The 18,416-nt window shown below is 42.9% G+C and overlaps 2 protein-coding genes across 2 annotated transcripts; one reads left to right on the forward strand and one right to left on the reverse strand.

The window, feature by feature from the left end:
• Positions 1 to 884: 884 nt before the first annotated feature.
• On the reverse strand, positions 885 to 7,186 carry dapk3 (death-associated protein kinase 3). Its single transcript, XM_079173879.1, has 9 exons — positions 7,115 to 7,186; positions 6,354 to 6,451; positions 4,549 to 4,909; positions 3,664 to 3,793; positions 3,430 to 3,478; positions 3,313 to 3,339; positions 3,062 to 3,214; positions 2,906 to 2,951; positions 885 to 2,730 (listed from the first exon to the last, which is right to left on the reverse strand). Exons 2-9 carry the CDS (start codon positions 6,413 to 6,415, stop codon positions 2,200 to 2,202), a joined length of 1,359 nt encoding a protein of 452 aa, XP_079030005.1. The 5' UTR covers positions 6,416 to 6,451; positions 7,115 to 7,186; the 3' UTR covers positions 885 to 2,199.
• A 944-nt stretch (positions 7,187 to 8,130) lies between these two features.
• On the forward strand, positions 8,131 to 17,797 carry sppl2 (signal peptide peptidase-like 2). Its single transcript, XM_079173592.1, has 15 exons — positions 8,131 to 8,226; positions 9,801 to 9,917; positions 10,249 to 10,431; positions 10,541 to 10,630; positions 10,830 to 10,969; positions 11,901 to 12,043; positions 13,013 to 13,109; positions 13,206 to 13,322; positions 13,667 to 13,748; positions 13,870 to 13,944; positions 14,043 to 14,105; positions 14,226 to 14,325; positions 14,419 to 14,496; positions 14,907 to 15,067; positions 15,850 to 17,797. The coding sequence occupies exons 1-15, from the start codon at positions 8,179 to 8,181 to the stop codon at positions 15,991 to 15,993; spliced, it is 1,638 nt and encodes a 545-aa protein (XP_079029718.1). The 5' UTR covers positions 8,131 to 8,178; the 3' UTR covers positions 15,994 to 17,797.
• Positions 17,798 to 18,416: the final 619 nt, after the last annotated feature.

Genomic DNA, 18,416 nt, shown 5'->3' on the forward strand with positions numbered 1-18,416 from the left:
TGTAATAAACTGTACATACAACATGGAGTTTAAGGTCAAATGGCTGTTTTTGGTCTGGACTTGTAACTGATTCAGGAAGCCCAGCTTAATGTTTTGCACGGTAGAATGATAAATATGATCTGCTGAACAAAGCATAGATACGCGTGAAGTAACTGCAGCAGATAAACATGTTTCAGATCTCAAGATCTAAAAGTAAAGTAAGTTCATCATGTATTCATCGCTAACTTGCCATTTAGTACAAAAGAAATGAGATGTTTGTGCTTTTTGTCTGGTTAATGTGAGAAAAACCAAAAAAGGCTTCTAAAAATCCTCCTGTATTTTGGTGAACCACCACCAGAGGGCATCTTTTAAACAGTTTAACAACTATTTATTTCTCTGCTGCTGTAAAGAAAACTAAAAACATAAATAACTCATCCAGCTCCAAATGCATCATGTTGTCTTTCCTGTACACAACATTAAGTAGTTTGACAGATAACACGGAGCGTGGTTAAGCCTTTTACATTTACAGGTCACATCATTTGGTCTCTTTAAAATGAATAAATCTTTAAATTAAAAAAAATAATGAAGAGGAAGTACTGAGATCATTTACTGTAGTAAAAGTAACAAAGACTGTAGAAAAAAACGACCAGTCCTGCATTTTAAATGTTAAAGTAAAAGGTAAATAGAAAGTACCTGTACAGCGCTAATATACTAATACTAAAAAATAACCTAATAATGCAAAAGAATAGCCTATATGAGCACACACACACACACACTAAAGTACCAGTAAGTCAAAATTCTACTTGCGTACAGTACTTGAGTGAATGTACTACGTTTCTGCGGCCTAAAGGACAAACAGACGCAGAGCGAGTTTCCACTCACACAACAACACATGAAGATTTCGGGTTACAGCGATAACTCTTTATTTAAAACTGTTTATTTAAAAACAAGCCCGGGCATTTCAGCTTACACTTTAGAGACGGATCAAAATAGATTTTGGAACAATTCTACAATCCTCTCAGGTGTGATGTCTGTACTGAAGAATACTACATCACACACTTCTACTCTATACATGCGGAATGTGTTGCATGGATGTGGGACGCATCGGTGGAATGTTTGGAGTCAGCAGAGACGGTCAGAATGAAAACAGAAGCGAGAGCAGCAGGACGTAGAGGAACGCTTCCATGCACACTATTTGGTCTACAAGGCTACTGTGCAAAAGTTGTTGCGTTTAAGACATAAGAGCAATATCAATGTGATAGAAATGTCATTAACTCGATGACGGATGAGTGCTCGCGGAGGCAATACGGTCGATCAGTTAACAGGCACTGCGAAGATGAGTTCATACATTCCAAATCTGGTGGCGCTTTGTTTTTTATTATAGGTCTGTAAATTAATTTCTAAATAATTCCCGAAGATGTTTCCAGGAAAGAACCAGGAAATTTGGTGCAGATTATAGAGAGTTGGACAAGTAAGATGTGTCTAGAAATAAATCATAGAATTAAGCGTATGTGATGAATACATATTTAGTTGGGTATAAATGGAGAAATGTCATTCATGGAGAGTCCTCTGGAAGACATTAATAGACTAATTAAACTAATATAACAGTATCAGCTCAGTCAGTTCTCTATTTTCTGGGATTTAGAGACAAACTATGTGGTTCTTTCACCAGGAAGAATTAAGAAATCATTCGGTAATGACGGATCTGTAAAATAACGCATGAACCTAAATCTCTTTGTTTTCTATGCTGAGTGTTTACGTTTATTGCTTCCTTTGGAGTTTGTCCCAATTAAATGCGAGCTGCAATCGAATCGGAAATGTAAACCGATAAATAAACAAACCTGAAGCTACAAGCTGAATATAAGAGCAGACATCTCTTCTACAGCACTGGGACAGTCAGATGTAATTTACATTTCTAAAATAAAAAGATAACCAGGCTGAGAAAAATGGCAAAACAAAAAAGCCAATATAGTTGCAAACTTTGAATCGTTTGTCACGTAACCGTACGTAAAATCAAAAAGATAAATTAACTTATAAAACAGAGGAATGACACTTTTCACGGGGGAATGGGTTCAACATATTGCCTCTCGGCTTCTTGCTGGTTCTCTGGAGCGTGACATTAAAAAAAAAAAAAGAGTTGGAACATTTCTCCCGACGGGCAGCAGGAGAGCTTATGATGATGACGACGCGGAGGATACTCGAGACTCAAAGTGTCATTGTTCAGGGCATGCTGCCGAGCACGTCCTTCTCTGCCGATATGGACTTGACCAGCTCCTCCACCCAGCGGACTTCAGAGGCCACCTGCTCCGCCAGCACCTCGTAGCGGTTCTCCAGGCGCCCGTACTTGCGCTTGAGGATGTTGGCGGCCTGCATGGTGAGCCGGGTCTCCTCCTGGCTCTTCTTGCGCTGGGCCTGAGTGCGCTGCAGCTCTTGGCGGATGTGGCTCAGGTCGCTGGAGATGCTCTGGTTCTCCTCCTTGTACCAGCCCTCCTTCTCCTCGTAGATGGACAACAGCGCCGCCACGTCCTCCCGGCACGAGCGCTGGTTGCGCTCCAGGTCCCTCAGGCCTTCCTCTGCCGCCGCGATCTCCTCCAGGACCTGGGAGAAGCGCTCGAAGTTGACGTAAGTGTTGTTCGGAGGCATGCTGGAGTGGGACTTGATGGTGTACTCCTTCAGACGAGTGGTTTTCAGGCGTCGGCGCTCCGTCTTGTGGTCTCTCTCCTCCTGGCGGACATTTCGCCTCTTAATAACCTGCAGAGGGAAAAATTATTTTTTTATCTCTAATACCAGTATTTGTATCGACCTCAAAAATCCAATATGATGCTTTATCAGCTGTCGCATAAGGATTTCTTAAAAAAAAAATGTATTTAAGAATCGTGACCACGGTACAGTATGTATCGGATATAAGTGCTGAATAGAAACCCACCTTAATCCAGGGGTGCTCAAGACTGTCATCAATCGTCATTCTCTTCCTGCGAATGAAAATAATCCACCAGTGAGAAAATGACAAACTTCCATTTGTCTACAAAACACAGATTTCTCTTCTTTACTTTTGGTGTAAAATATCTTTAAAAGTTCCTACTTAGGATCCTTGACCAGCAGACGTCGTATGAAGTCCTTCGCCAGCTCACTGGTGTTACTGAAATACTCTTCATCAAAGTCGTAGTTGACGGCCGAGATGTTGGTCAGGGTCTCCTGCTTGGTCTCGCCCAGAAATGGTGAAGCGCCACTCAGTCTACGGGATCACAGAGAGAAAATGGATTCGCTTTATAGGAACAACATGGATGAGGAGTGGAGCGAGTTATGCTTCAAGACGCTGTTGACATTACTCACAGGATGTATGTGATCACTCCGATGCTCCTGCAGAGAAGAGAAGAACCAAACATGAATGAAAACCGTCACGCGGGTCGGTAAACAGCGTCAGAGGAGGAAGAGATGTTCACATCTTACCACATGTCCGCCTCCAGTCCAAGGGGCTCATAGTTGACTATTTCTGGAGCTGTAAAGCACAAAGGAATGAACTATTTAATCCAAACCAGATGTGGAGATCTGAAACACACCTACAATGTTTAACTTACTTGCCAGAGTGGGCACACACGAGCACAAAGACTGTTTTTTTTTTAAAGGGGAACACATTTACTTTATTAACATATGGATATAAAGGAGGGGAAAACATGATCTCACCAACAAACTCCGGCGTTCCAAAAATGTTCTTGAACTCGTTTCCTGCTTTAATCTGATGCGCGATCCCAAAATCAATGAGCTTGATCCTGGGGTTCGGGGCGTTCTTGTCCAGCAGCATGATATTCTCAGGCTGAAAGATAAAACAAAGATAAACAGTCAGTGGGAGAACGAGCTGCGCTACAACTGTACAGTCACATTTTTAAGATCCTCTTCAGCTACCTCATACATGCAGCGCAGAGTTCAGAGAGGTTTTACTGTTTTTATACGCAGCAGCGCCACACCATAATAAAACAGAGAGATATGCCAGTAAGAACCGGTATATGCTGACAAGTGCTATATGCCAGTAAAGCAGTAAAGCACAGTATTAATGAACAGCAGCGCAACACTAAAGAGTAAAACATGGGTCACGTTTTAACTGTAGTGGGCTTCATCCATTAGGATGAAAGTGCACAACTGTAGAAGCTAAAATAAATGTGCAATACTGCAAACAGGCCTGAAGCACTTGGTCCTTCAATAACATAGGAAATGAGGCTCGGGATTTGAAATATCTTTATATTCTTTTACGCCTCTCATAAAGAAGCCTATACGGTCATGTTGTATGAACGGTGCTGCATATAAATCAAGTTTGATTTTAAATGTTTTTCTTGGCGTTAAAACTTTAACTAATTGACACAATTGTTGCATCTTTCAGCCCCAAAAAATCTTCTTATTGATGATACGAAGATAAATTATTATCACAATGCAGATTGACAACTTTGTGTGTCTGCAGTCAAACCCCTTCGCACACATAAGTGCAAGATATTTAAGGTGAGATGAACTTCTTCCACCTGAACAGACACTAACGCGTCAACTAGGACCGCCTTCCCCCCCCCGCAGACCACTGACCTTAAGGTCAAAGTGAGCGATGCGTTTGGAGTGCAGATACTGAACGCCATCCAGGATCTGCTTTAGAAACTGGGTGGCCTCCTCCTCCGTCAGAGATTCCTTCTCAGCCAGGAAGTCAAAGAGCTCCCCTCCGGACACCAGCTCCAGGATCAGGATCACGTCGGTCTTGTTTTCAAAGATGTCGTGCAGGGTGATGATGTTGCTGTGCTGGATCTCCCGCAGGATGTTGACTTCGCGCTCGATCTCCTCGCGGCTCACCCCCCGCCGGCTGGACGACAGCCGGCGCTTCTTGATGAACTTGGCCGCGTACTCAATACTCGTGGTCTTCTCTTTACACTTACGAACGATGGCAAACTGTCCGCTGCAGGAAGGAGGGGGGACGGGGATGTTAAACATATATATAGATTTAAAGGTCTAACTTTTTTTGGCTTGTGCCCCTTAATTTGAAGCAGAGTTAGAGTAATCTGTGACCCCTAGTCACAGACTAACGCCTCAATGTGGTTCAACCGAAAACGCATTATTTCTTTGTTCAGACGGTTTCATTTGAGGCCTTTTAAGAACCCAGAAGAGGGGAATGGATCCAGTATTTCAGAGGAAAACAAGCAACAACTTTAAAATCATTACTGTAACAAAATAGATACGTCTTATCAAGCGGTTTGTCTATAACTGAATAATAAAGAGATTCTACTAGTACAGTAAGAACATTTAACCTGTTAGTCCAGAGTCTGTATCTTTGATGACAAGAAAGAAGAAGACAGATCTATGCAAAAGAATAAAAATTTTACAAAAGGAAACCAGTAGAAGTATTCTTACTTCACTCGCAGACTCTTTAGAGGACACTTTAAGGACTCACGGTTGTAGGAATACATTACTTGGTAAAGACGATATTTATGCAGTGACTTTGTGACCCCTGAGATGGCCTTAGGGGCCCATCGGGGGATCCCCGACCCCTAGGTAGGTAAACAATATGCTAAACAAAGGATTGATAAAATAACTGGAATGACAATGATTGTTAGTCGCCCAAGTAGTTAGAAAATAACCTTGAAGAATTTTGTTTAAAAAGGGAAATTGAAAAATAATACTACCGACGAGAACAATAAAACAAATGTGCAGGTGAGGAGAAAGCTTTTCATAAAGCATGACACGGCAGAATTTAATGTCTGCATATGTCAGCACACACACACACACACACACACACACACTCCTATAGAGATTCTACACCTCAGTGGAAAGGCACATTGAGAGGCAGTGACGTCATAGTTTTGCTGCATCACTGCAGAGAAAAGTTGAGTCCAAACTATTAAACTGTGATGACTCATTACACAAACTATCAAGCACAGTGTAGAAATGATGCTATAGGGTATTTAATACGTTGGCCTTCATCAGATCTAATGTTTTGGATGTTTTGCAGCTCATAACTGACATCAAAATGCATCTAGAACACTTCCTGTGTAGTTTGATTACACTTCACATGCTATGCATGTACTACCAACTAATACTTAGAGTTGTTTTTTTTTACCTCCACCAGGTAGGCATTTGTATTCACACAGCACTACATGAATCTCTGATGTCCTTCAAAACGCAGCACACATACTAAAGAATACAAACGGGATTTTGGATGCATTCACACTTGCATGTGGAACTGTCCTCCAGGGACACCACAGACACACAAAGTGTCAAACAGTGTCAACACTGTCTTTTGTAACACCGACTACAGCAGTGATACCAGACGGATGTTTTCAGGCACAATAAGTTTAACGAGAGAAGAAAAAAAAAAAAAAAGACCATAAATGTGCAGAACATACCTGCCCAGCTCCTCTTCCATCTCATAGTACAGCTCCACATCCTCCTGTCTGAAGCCAGCCATGGTGAGCTGACTGGAATGATGAAGCCTTGGGATTCACTGCAGTGGAACAAAAAAGAAAGAAAGATATAAACTCAATGAATACTGGCAGTGGTCGGTGTGGACCTGACAGCACAGTGACCAAAACAACAGCAGGATTACTATTCCCACCGACAGGACTGATTACCTTCTACTCCTTATTTGGCCCGAGTCAGCTCAGCTTTAGTTTCCAGAGACTTTCTGGATGATGTCAGACTTCTGCATACCAGACCTACTGACGTCATCTCCTGGACCAGCCATCTCTGACTCAATTAAAGGGCTATAGAAACACTATGGAGGTTTTAGCCCCCCCCCCATTTAAATCTTGTTTAATGAGCCGGATCTAAAGAATAAAAATGTCTGATTGTAGCTTTTAAAGATTAAAATCTGCCGTTAAAGTAGCCAACGTTACAAACAGACAGCAGAGACATGTTCCCGTGGCTTATAGACACAAAAGGAAACTCGTGCCACTGATAAACATCTATTAACCAAAAGCAATACAAACAATTTAAGAAAGAAAGAGAATCCCAGCGACGGAAGACAGCTAGCTTAGCTGGTTGTTAACTAGCTAGCTAACGTACTGTATAAAACACCGGCTGTCAGAAAAAACAGTCAATCAACACTTAAATACTGGCTGCAAGGTACAAACTTAACCAAAAAACAATACTATAAAAGTATACGTACAGTGTGGTTGGCTACGAGTCGCTACGATCGCTGCATTCCTCTTCAAAAGTAGTTAGTTGTGCGAGTTCCCAGACTGAACCGTGTGAAGCTAGCCGCAGTGAAACACGGAACTTCTGGTCTCTTGCTTCATAATAAAATAACTGCATGAACAGCACGATGCAATAGCATTTAGTTGGGGGAGTGTTAGGTACACTGCTGTATTTATACATATATGTTTTAACAATTGTTTATCGGCCATTTAAACATAAATACAGTTAAAAATATCCAGTCTCTGATTACTTATTATAGTGAGCCCATTATTCTGGCCACTTCGAGGCAGTGACGCATGGACGTCAGTGTTTCAATCAGAATGCAGGAAGTAAAGTTGTCTTCTGTTTAAAAAAAAACAACAACGACTACATCGGAGAGAATCTGAGCACAACTGCAAAGTGGAGCAACAAAAAAGGTATTATTTTATTCTGAAGGCATGAATCGCTTATTTCCGGTGCCGATGCTTGACTTGAAGCGGTCAATACATGGCAGACGGAAGGACATATGGAATGACATCATGCTCAGTGAATCAAGCCGCTGCAGCACCTCAACGAATAACAAGATTGAGCATGCAACAGCAAAGATTAAAGAGGAACTGAGTCAGCCCACTAACAGAAAATAACACTGGTTACCACAGTTAGAAATGTGGTTATGGTTATATGACCTATAGGCCAAGTAGTACAAACTGAAAGATCCCAGTGATATTTAAAACACATTTGACAGAAATAACAAGAGCTATAACAGTATCCAACCTAAACTTGGATGAATGACCAGGTAACCCTAGAGGAAAAGTAAGTAAGTACGTAAGTTTATCTTTTACCAAACCTGAACAAAATATCAGATCTGATATTTGACTGACTTTAATTTAAACCAATCAGGGGCTTGTTCCCTGGCTCTTCACAATAACAGCCAATTAAAACGTCCGCACAGCAAAGTGGGCGTGACTAGTTAGAACAGCTGGTGGGGGCTCGTGTGAGTGGCTCGAGCCCAGCGGTAGGTTGGTCGATGGGGGAAACAACAACAAGCTACACATCATGAGGGTCCCAGGAATACTGATTTGGGCCGTTCTTCTCATCCAGAAGGTGAGACACCGACTGTATTTATTCAACAACCGTTTCTCTGTGCGTTTACTCCGCATTGCACCACGTGGGGGACGATAACAGATTGTTTCCCAGCCGTGTCTCGGGATGATTAGCTCGGATGCTATGACGGTTAGCTTGCGGAGATCACCGTGGGCCCTGGACGCTCACTCACATTTGATGTAACGTTAACGAAGCAGGATTAAACGAGGTTTATGACATAGTGGTGGTTTCAGTAGCGATTCACAGGATCCGGGAATGCTTCTGCCTCACATCTCATCTAGTCATCTGTGGCAATGCGTCTGAGATGTAGGACTGGAGGGTAGAATACGTCTCGGCTGATTGTAATGTCACGTCCAAAAATGTTTCAAATCAACTGTACATTGACCCACAGAGTTAAATAATATCTAACGTTAGTGGTGGCATTCTTCTCTGGTCTCTAAAACTAAACATATGAGATTTAACACAAATATAAGTTATTTTCTTTCTAAAATCAAGCAGTTTGAGTCTTTAGAATCCCAACTGTTCAAGGTTGACTAGAAACACCACAGCAACAATCCCCTCATTATACCTTATGATCCATCTGGAGACCTCCCCTCACTACAGTACATATACTTCTATACAGGTCGGTATAGAGATGGTTACTCTGCACTGATGCAAACCCAGAAAATTAACATTTTTTTACAACTTGCATCGCTATCTGAAACAATGCTTTATTTCACATTTCCCACACAGGTGATAACCTAACGGTGCACGTACCTGTTCTCCTCGAGGGGCTCAATCCCCCGTTAGAATGCACCGTCAGCTCTGTTTGTCCAGTTTAATCTCATTGTTCTGCTGTTTTGATGTGTGGTTATCCTCTCGATAGATGTGTGAGACCCTGAAAGTCTGTTCTTGACCAGGTACCATCCCCTCCGAACAAAACACGCAGGAAGCACAAACAATCCGTCTGCTCTGACACGATAGCACCATTTTTTTTCCTCTGGAGAACAACTCCACGTTAAATCTGATTATTTTTAGCAACTGGTTTAATTTTTAACAATATCCCGCGGCTGGTGGTCACCGGAGTGTTTAACCTGAAGCTGTAGTTCAGAGGCTGTGGAAGGTAATCCACACCCTTCATGGTGACCGGTTACTTCAAACAACCAATCAAATTGCAGCAACAAACAATCAGCCGCGTGGCCTCAAATGTGCGCCAGCTGCTTTCACTGTTGTTTAATTATATCATCCTTATAATCCTAATTATAGTTATGCTATATAATAATATAACCTCACTTTTGTTTTGTTGCCAGCAGGTGAAGTCCCTTCTTCTCTTAAATAAGCTGTGGTATTATGGCTAATATTCACCATTAAAAGAAATGCAGACAACAACCTGTTAATTGAAAAGTGTCATTAGGTGGAGCATAAGCTTTAACATGCTGCGTTGTTGACTAAAAGTTCCTCTATTGCACATGTGTTTGCAGAGCAGAGTGTTTGGAAACTTTGACCCTGTTGCAGGACTCCAACAACCGTTCATGTTCAGGTCTATGATTAAAAAAATGAACATGTGAAGTGATACATTGTCGTCGTGTTGACAGGTCGTGGGAGAGCACGGCATGGCCCACATCAGTGACGAGGGCAAGAGCAAAGGGAAGGACTACTGCATATTCTTCAACTCACAGTGGGCACGTCTACCCCAGGACCTCAACAAGGCAGTAAGTCACCAGTGAGCGATGATGGTACTGACAACGTGCTACACGGACACACAGAACAGTGGGATCAACCGCAGTATGGTGATCAATAATATCTCCCAGGAAGCTGAAATCTGATCTCTACTCTCTGTGCCTCTGAACCAAGTGCAAATCTTGATCTGTATGGATGATATAATGAATTACAGTAATGCACTCTGGAGTAGATGCATGCATGAAGGAAAAACATTCTTTGGAAAGAGAAATGATATCCAGGCTATTGATAAATAAACATCAATTAAATGCTGTGTCATTGAACCGTAACATGGCGTCCACTGCAAACCTTTCTGTCTTGAAGTCACGTCTTCAGATCTACGACCTGACGTCGTCGGTCCTGTGCTCGCCCTCCGACGTCCCGGAGGGAGGCTTCCCGAATCGCATCCCCATGGTGATGAGAGGCAACTGCACCTTCTACGAGAAGGTTCGACTCGCCCAGATCAACGGCGCAAAGGGCCTGCTCATCGTCAGCAAGGACCGACTGGTAACCCTACTTATAACCACGCCTTCATCAAGATCAAGATTCAATTGATTTTGGCACTTCAGAAAGCAGAAATGTGTGTTTTTTTGTTGTTGTTTTGTTTAAATCACAGACGCCACCAGCAGGAAACAAGACTGAGTACGAGGAGATTGATATTCCTGTAGCACTGCTCAGCTACTCTGATATGCTGGACATGAGCAAGGTGAGAGGCCATCCACTACCCATTCAAACAGCTGATTGAAAACAAACCTCTGGCTACCTGTGGGGTTCTACTGTATCAGCAAAGTTAATCCACGCTAAACCTGTCTGTACATTCAGCGAAGGCAGATTAGGGTTTTATGGTGTGCCGGATAAAGCAAAAACACAAAATGGATCTTCATTGTTGTTTCTAACTCCTGCAGACTTTTGGTAAAGGAAGACTGGTCGCCATGTACGCACCCAGTGAGCCGGTGTTGGACTACAACATGGTGGTCATCTTTTTGATGGCAGTAGGAACAGTCGCCATTGGAGGTTACTGGGCCGGCAGCAGAGACAGCAAGAAGTAAGTGGAACCTGACATTTAATGTGGCTCATCACCCCGCGATTGTGAACGCTTAGTTTGGTTTAAGGGGAACAATATACACAGAAATAACTACTGAATGTGCAGGTCATTACAGGCACTGGATGATAAACTAATTTAAGCTTTTTATTTTTTCAGAATAAAGGATGAAATCAGTATCTGGGTTAAAATGAATGTTTTGTATCCAAACTGGATATTGGTACAAAAGTAGTTTAAGTCTTTTTAGGGACATAAATGGAAGTTGATGCTGGTTGTAATGTAATGTACCCGATTTATTTTCCACTACATAACATCATTACAGGACACAACGTTCCCTTCTGCCTCTGCTTACAGGGCTTTTAGACCCGACGGCTGAATTTAAATCAAAGTTAATTTATCTGGGGAGTCATCTCCGGGGGAAGATTAGTCACCGTTTTCCTGGGAAAGAACTCCGAGCGTACGATTGCTCCGTCTTTTCCCTGTGACGAGCGTGTTGTCTGCATTGTACCGCTGCAACTCCACTAAGAGGGCAGTGTTGTTGTTTTGAGGCTGTTTCGAGTGACTCATCGGTTTAAGCCAATCCGAGTCAGTCCTTCCTGACAGAGTTGCCAAGGTGACTGAGGGCACAGATAGACGGGGTTTCTGACGCACAGGACCAGGGGCAAAAAAAAACAAACCCATTTTGGAAACAGTGTTGGGAAGGAAGTGAATCCCGGGCCAGGCAGCTAAATGATGGTAAATATTGACTGTGGATGTTTAGGAAGATCATCCTGGCTGCTCTGGCAAAGCACCAACCTTCAGCGAATACTTTTTAATAAAACAAGTGAACGTTAAAACCCAAGAGGCCCAACTGCATTGATCTCTCCAGTTATGAACGTCCCAAACAAGCCTCCTCGGGTCAGCCCGTCTGAATGTGTGGTTCCTCCTCCCGCAGACGCTACATGAAGCACAAGCGGGACGACGGTGCGGAGAAGCAGGACGAGGAGACCGTAGACGTCACGCCCATCATGATCTGTGTGTTCGTGGTCATGTGCTGCAGCATGCTGGTGCTACTCTACTTCTTCTACGACAGCCTGGGTATGATGCCGACAAATGCACTCGACCACCGACGATCTAAAACGCGCGACATATAAATGTCAATATGCTGATTAAAAGATACGCGTTCACACAGTGAAGCTCTTTCATTGGATCCTAAACATTAATCGTGGTTTCAGTCCCGTCGGCCCCGTTTTTATTGATGAGCTCAAAGACAGTCTGTGTCTTTGTCCTCACTGATTGTGGTCTGGCCTGATTCAATAAAACCATTTGCATGGGATACAGGCTGTGAAGAAATATGGTCGACCATGTTTTCCTTGTGTGACAAATAAATTGAAATGTCGGTTTGCTATCTTTTTCGGCGCTTTCAACTGCATCTCTCGGGCTTCCTCGTTAACCTCGACTCAGACGTCACTGCAGCTTCTGACACCCGATTAAAGAAGCAAACCACTTGCTAGGCGGCCATTTGTCTTTTTAATAGAAGACATTTGTATTTCTTTTACTTTTTAAACTTAATTAAATGGGTTGTTTGGAAACACACTGTCCTGGGAACGCCTCGGGGCTCCCAAGGAAGAGCTGGAAAATGTTATTGGGGAGAGGGACGCCTCTGTGCAAATCTTGGATCGCAAAGCAAGTTAATAATTCCTTAATTTAGCTTAAACTTAAGCTTCCTCCAAGCTACAGCACACACTTCCTCCTCACTTCCTCTAGCAGAGCTGCTCAGTGTCCAGCTCCATCAGGCCGTAGATGCACTTTACAGATCTGAAGGCCGACCGTGCTGTAAAGGAGCTTAATGGCTCAGCTAACGCTTCGCTGATTTAATAGATTTAAAACACGGGCAGCTGCTGATGGACCGCTCAGCATCTTTGATCACCCAGCACGTTAAACACTGGACACACAGTGGTGAAACTGGGAGCAGCTAATTAGATATTTAAGGACTAAACACACTAAAATATTTCCTCAGTAGCGTGATAATAATCTGCCTGCCTCCACTGTTTCCTCACTGTGTAGCCATTTGGGTCATAGCCATCTTCTGTGTGGCCTCCTCTGTCGGCCTCCACAGCTGCCTGTGGCCGTTCGTCAGGAGACTCCCGTTCTGCAAGTGCAGGTGAGACCGTTCGCATCAATGTGGTACAAACTACTGTTGATAGATGTCTTTGTTCTGGTTATATTTATTGATTGGTGGACCCTCTTACGACCTCAGGGTTCCAGAGAACAACTTGCCATACTTACACAAACGGCCACAGATCCGCATGTTGCTGCTGTCGGCCTTCTGCATCGCTGTCAGCGTCACCTGGATGGTGTTTCGCAATGAAGACCAGTAAGTGCAAATTCAGTCACACAAAATATATATACATGTGTTTTTTTTTAGGACAAGTTGTTTACATTTTAGTGCGTTGCCTGTGTAGCTTTTGGTGATTTGTCTGAGCAATAAACTGTGTGATTTATTTTTTAAAAAGAATGGTATTTGCAACCGCAGCACCATCTCAGATCCCAAGGCTTTTTGGTGTGAGAGCACATGGACTCCATTGTGGGTGTTGCTTGCTTGTTGTGTGTTAGGTGACATAATAGCAGCATTCTTCTGCGCACGTGTGTGATAATATGTTGGCGGTACATCATATGATGATGTTGGCTGACTTCACCGTCTTCTTCTGTCTCCTCCAGGTGGGCGTGGGTGTTACAGGACGCCCTGGGGATCGCCTTCTGTCTCTACATGCTCAAAACAGTCAGACTTCCCACATTTAAGGTGAGTCAGCACTCTCAGAAATATGAACTACAACACCGTGGAAGGTGTTCTGAATATGACATGTTTGGCTTATGTTAGTTGTAACCTTACCTGATGGATCTTTCTGTCTCTGTCTCTGCAGGCCTGCACCATGTTACTGTCCGTCCTGTTTGTCTACGATGTTTTCTTCGTATTTATCACACCCTTCTTGACAAAGGTACGTCTAAACTGTTTTCACTGTATTCAGACGTCTATGGTCTCCGTTACTGTGTGCCATACTGACGTTCCTCATGGCTCCCCCCCCCCCCTCCACAGAGTGGTGAAAGTATAATGGTGGAGGTAGCGGCTGGTCCCTCTGACTCCTCCATGCATGAAAAGGTGGGCTTGTTTTCAAATTCCACAACTCCCTAAGGGTGAGTGGGGTTGGCTATTCCCAGCTCAGAGTGAGTAGAAATAAAAAAAGTAGTTGATAGTAACACTAATGCTTGTTTCCTCCAGCTTCCCATGGTGCTCAAAGTGCCTCGGTTAAACTTCTCTCCCCTGACTCTTTGTGACCGGCCCTTCTCCCTCCTGGGCTTTGGCGATATCTTAGTACCAGGTAATAAATGGTGTATAAATAATAATAATAATAAACTGTGTAATGTGAGACTGTTGATTTATCTGACTGCCTCTTTCTTGTTGTTTTTGTCAGGTCTGCTGGTGGCGTACTGTCACAGGTTTGACATTCTAACACAATCCTCCAGGATCTACTTTGTGGCCTGTACGATTGGTATGTACACGGACGGCTCTTGCGAGGGTAGAAATTGGTGAAATGTTGCCGTTGTGTTACGATAAGCCCCATTTGTACGGGATCGACGCTACATGTGGGGAACCAAATATTCACTGTGCTCGTCTGTAATAAGCTCATTTAAAAAGAGAAGACTAGTAGGACACGCGTCTCTTCATTACAAGAGGAAACAGTAGATAATGCGGCTCTAATGATCAATTCATTTACTATTACTAATTACCCATATATGCATTCTGAAGAGGATTAAAATCACTGAGCAGGACATGTAACGTTAATCCCCCCCACCACCCCTAGAGACTGAACTTTAAAAATGTTGACCATGTGTTTGCCCTCTCTGTCTCTCTGTATGTCTCTCTCTGTCTCTCTCTCTCTCTCTCTCTCTCTCCTGTCAGCTTACGGCATCGGCCTGCTGATCACCTTCGTGGCCCTGGCCCTGATGCAGATGGGTCAGCCGGCCCTGCTCTACCTGGTGCCTTGCACTCTGCTCACCTGCCTCACTGTAGCGCTGTGGCGCAGGGAGTTGCCCCAGTTCTGGACTGGAAGTGGATTTGTGGTGAATACCAGTTTGATATGACCGCCTACTGCCGAAGACCAAAACCAAAAACAATCAACAAAAAGAAAAACGCACAAAAAAAAAAAAAAAAAAATCTAGTGTTAACATAACATGCAGAGTAAAGTAGAATCTTAAGTTGAGTAAACCCTTTAAATAATTCCATCCGTTCCAACTGCCTCTTTCTGTTTTACTGTCCACCCTTCCCCCCCTTCCTCCCATTGCTGCTCCTTTATTTTACTGTGTGCTCTAGTCTGCTGCTGAGGGCTCAGCTGTCTGTGAATGGCACTGCAGGTACTCTATCTGGGCTCCTTTACACTCTACCATTAAACATCTTGGTGTGACTGAAGGTCCCTTTTTTCTGTTTTATTTCCCTTAAGAGTAGATGTGTTTTCTTGTTTTTTTTTTGCACACACACATCTGTTATAGACTGAAGCTAATGTTGGCGGTGCTCATTAGCTCACATTATGTCTTAAAGAGTTGGCATGTGTTTTCTGTGCGGTGTGTAGTGGAACTCATCCCTGTGGGATTTTCTTTGCTATGCTTCCCCTTTCTTTATGCATCTCTGGGACTTTTTACAGGAATACCTCTGACAATATGTAACTGGGGTTTAATGGGGATGAACAGAAACAGTCCATATAGCCTGTAGACAGAGGAATAACTGTATATTCTTTGGTTTTGTTTGTCCTATCTAAGGCTTTCCTATCTTCTGTTATCATTACATTTTATTTTCTCCTCCACACAATTCAGCCATCTTATATAGACCCTGTTTTTGTCCCCTGCAGCCTGCCATAGTGCTCGCACCGATCAACTGTACACAAACTGCAGCGCCGCAGACAGAGGATCACTTGACTAAACCGGAGACAGAAAGCACAGAAGAGGACTCGCCCCCAGCCAAGAAAGATGAAGCGGAAAACAAATCTAACTGAAAGGACGTCCAGTACAGCATTTTACATTTCACTTCGTGTATTATTTGTTGTTGAGTTTTTTTAATTTTTCTGCATTGTGTCTCAGTCAACGGGCATTTTTTGAAGTACAGATGTTTATTTGCACTTGGTGTGAAGGGAAGAGATGAGACCTGTGCCCTCTGAATGGCTGACTCGGCAGGGCGCCAGGATTGGACACACGAGGTGGAGGCATTGAAACTGACGAACACACGGAGTATAAAACACCTTCTATTACCAGTCTGCACTCTCAAAGCCAAATCTGGAAGCTACACAAGCTTTTAAACACTAAATACAACCACGACACTAAGCTGAGGCTCTCAACAGCGTTAAAGGCCCAGTCACACCAGCGTTTAAAAACAGCTACATGTGTAGGAAAAAACAATTACTCAATGCAGTAAATCCACACTAGTTTTTCAACTTCAGTGACACATTATTATAATAATAATAAAGTGTTTCAGTCTCTCTTTTTAGGAGCAAAATGAGACAAAACAATTAATCCAAACTTGGATAATTGGCATACTAATCGATAATGGAAGTAATAGTTAGATGCAACCGTACAGTCATGAGACCGGAGTCGATGGCACAAAAATACATTTTAAATCAAATGCGTATTCCCCTCTTCAATAAGTCTTTATCAAATGAAATGGTGCACTAGCTCAAGAACAAAAAGCCCGGGGGAGAAATGAGCTTTGAGATCATTTGGGACAATAGCGGCAGCATGTTTTGGGCAGGCTAATGTGTTAGCGGTTAGCTCACCGGCTACAGTGGTTTACCTGCTCAGGCCTCTCGGACCAAATATTTCACTGTGCCATTTTCTGGTGTGACAGGGCCTCAAAAGGTCTCAGTATGCTTGAAAAGCCTTTTCTCAAACACACACTACATCAGCCATTATACCTGTGTTTACCTCCATTACACCATAAACTACAGTGTCACAGTATAAAGTACAGCGGGGATAGAAGAGGAGTTTCTTTAAAATGACTGAGCCAAAGCTATTTGATTTTCTTTTTTTTTAAACTGAAGCATTTGTTGAATTTTTCTCATCTTTTGGTATATTTTCGTTTGCATGCTATGATTTTGTCCTTTTATATAAAACCAGTGTATAATCTGGTGCGACAGTTAAAATGTTGGGATTGCTGTTTTTGTTCTCCCCGGTAGTTAATCATGTTGTCTTAAGAGTCGGTTTCAGCCTTACTGTGTCCATGTCGGGAGGTAAAGTAGAATAAGTCAAGTGTAACAGTTGCTTTAAAAGTACTGAACTCTCGATGATGCGGTGTTGTAGTTTAATGTACGAGCGGAGGAGCGAGTGACGGGTCGTGTTACCAATGTTCCTAGATTAGTTTGTACGAAGCATTTGCACAATATTTTTTAATTCATGGGCCGACGGAAGTTGTTGGTTCATGTCTGTATATGTTTATGTACACACAACGGGTTTAACTTTGAAGAAATGGAAACCAAGGTATCCTTATATCATATATTCACTCTGCTTTTGTTATGGAAGTCCACTTCTGACCCGAGGGTTTCATCTCAAGTCACCAGAGGCCAGCAAGCACTTTGCTCTGTGAGCCAGATGTATTTCTGATTCTCACTCATTTATGACGCTTATTAATCAAGTTCAACATCCCTGTGTGGAAGTTGAGGTCAAATGTTGAAATAATTTGTTCAGAGGTGAAATGAGAGCAGCGTAGTTTTCCAGGACATGAGATTATTCATTCACCAGTATAGTTTGTTGTCGCCAAGTGGTTTTTGAAGCCTCTGTTGAGGAATACATATAATAAAGGAACATTGTACTTGATATTTACTGTGCTGGGTTTTTGTCACACAACATTACATCAGATTAAGTCTCTAGTTTAACGGTTTTGATTGGTTCACAACAGCTTCGGTCAGGCTGCCGTCCGTGTTAGTTCTTGGATATCTTGACGCCGAACCACAAATCAGCCCGTTGCAGTGGTTTCTGCGTCTGATTGTGTCTTTTCATCGAGACCATCCAGCTGTGAGAAAGGTCCACTGCTGTGAAGACTGCAGAAATGAACAGCAGTCTGACAAAGAGCGTCCTTGTTGCCTCTGAGTGGAAGAGTTGTTCATATACTGGATCACTATCTGACCCACTGCCATGCTTCTTAAATGTGTGCCTTCATTTAGTCCTGGTTTAAAATCACACACACTATTACAACTTCCTGCTTTCATTTTACATCCTCATGTTTCACCTGAGCAGTATACGAGACCAATCAGACGGGCTAATAACATTTCTAAGAATTTATCCTTTAAAAGTTCTGGATCTGATCAGCCAAAGTGTTGAACGTGAGGGTGCGTTAAAGTTGAGATACTTCGCTGGATAAAGGAACCGACCGGAGCAAGTAAAAGGTACCTGAATGCACCTCGACATCACTCAACGTTTTGAGTCACCT

Source organism: Pholis gunnellus (assembly GCF_910591455.1).
Source record: "Pholis gunnellus genome assembly, chromosome: 14".
Classification (NCBI taxonomy): Eukaryota; Metazoa; Chordata; class Actinopteri; order Perciformes; family Pholidae; genus Pholis; species Pholis gunnellus.

Excerpts from the sequence above, each read along its gene's own strand:
- sppl2 (XM_079173592.1), top strand. The coding sequence starts at position 8,179 with ATGAGGGTCCCAGGAATACTGATTTGGGCCGTTCTTCTCATCCAGAAG. Across the intron at positions 13,749-13,869 it reads TCAGACTTCCCACATTTAAG|GCCTGCACCATGTTACTGTC; the intron begins GTGAGTCAGCAC and ends CTGTCTCTGCAG. Across the intron at positions 14,497-14,906 it reads CTTTGTGGCCTGTACGATTG|CTTACGGCATCGGCCTGCTG; the intron begins GTATGTACACGG and ends CTCTCCTGTCAG.
- dapk3 (XM_079173879.1), bottom strand. The coding sequence starts at position 6,415 with ATGGCTGGCTTCAGACAGGAGGATGTGGAGCTGTACTATGAGATGGAA. Across the intron at positions 3,794-4,548 it reads TCGCTCACTTTGACCTTAAG|CCTGAGAATATCATGCTGCT; the intron begins GTCAGTGGTCTG and ends TTTATCTTTCAG. Across the intron at positions 2,731-2,905 it reads TTGAGCACCCCTGGATTAAG|GTTATTAAGAGGCGAAATGT; the intron begins GTGGGTTTCTAT and ends TTCCCTCTGCAG.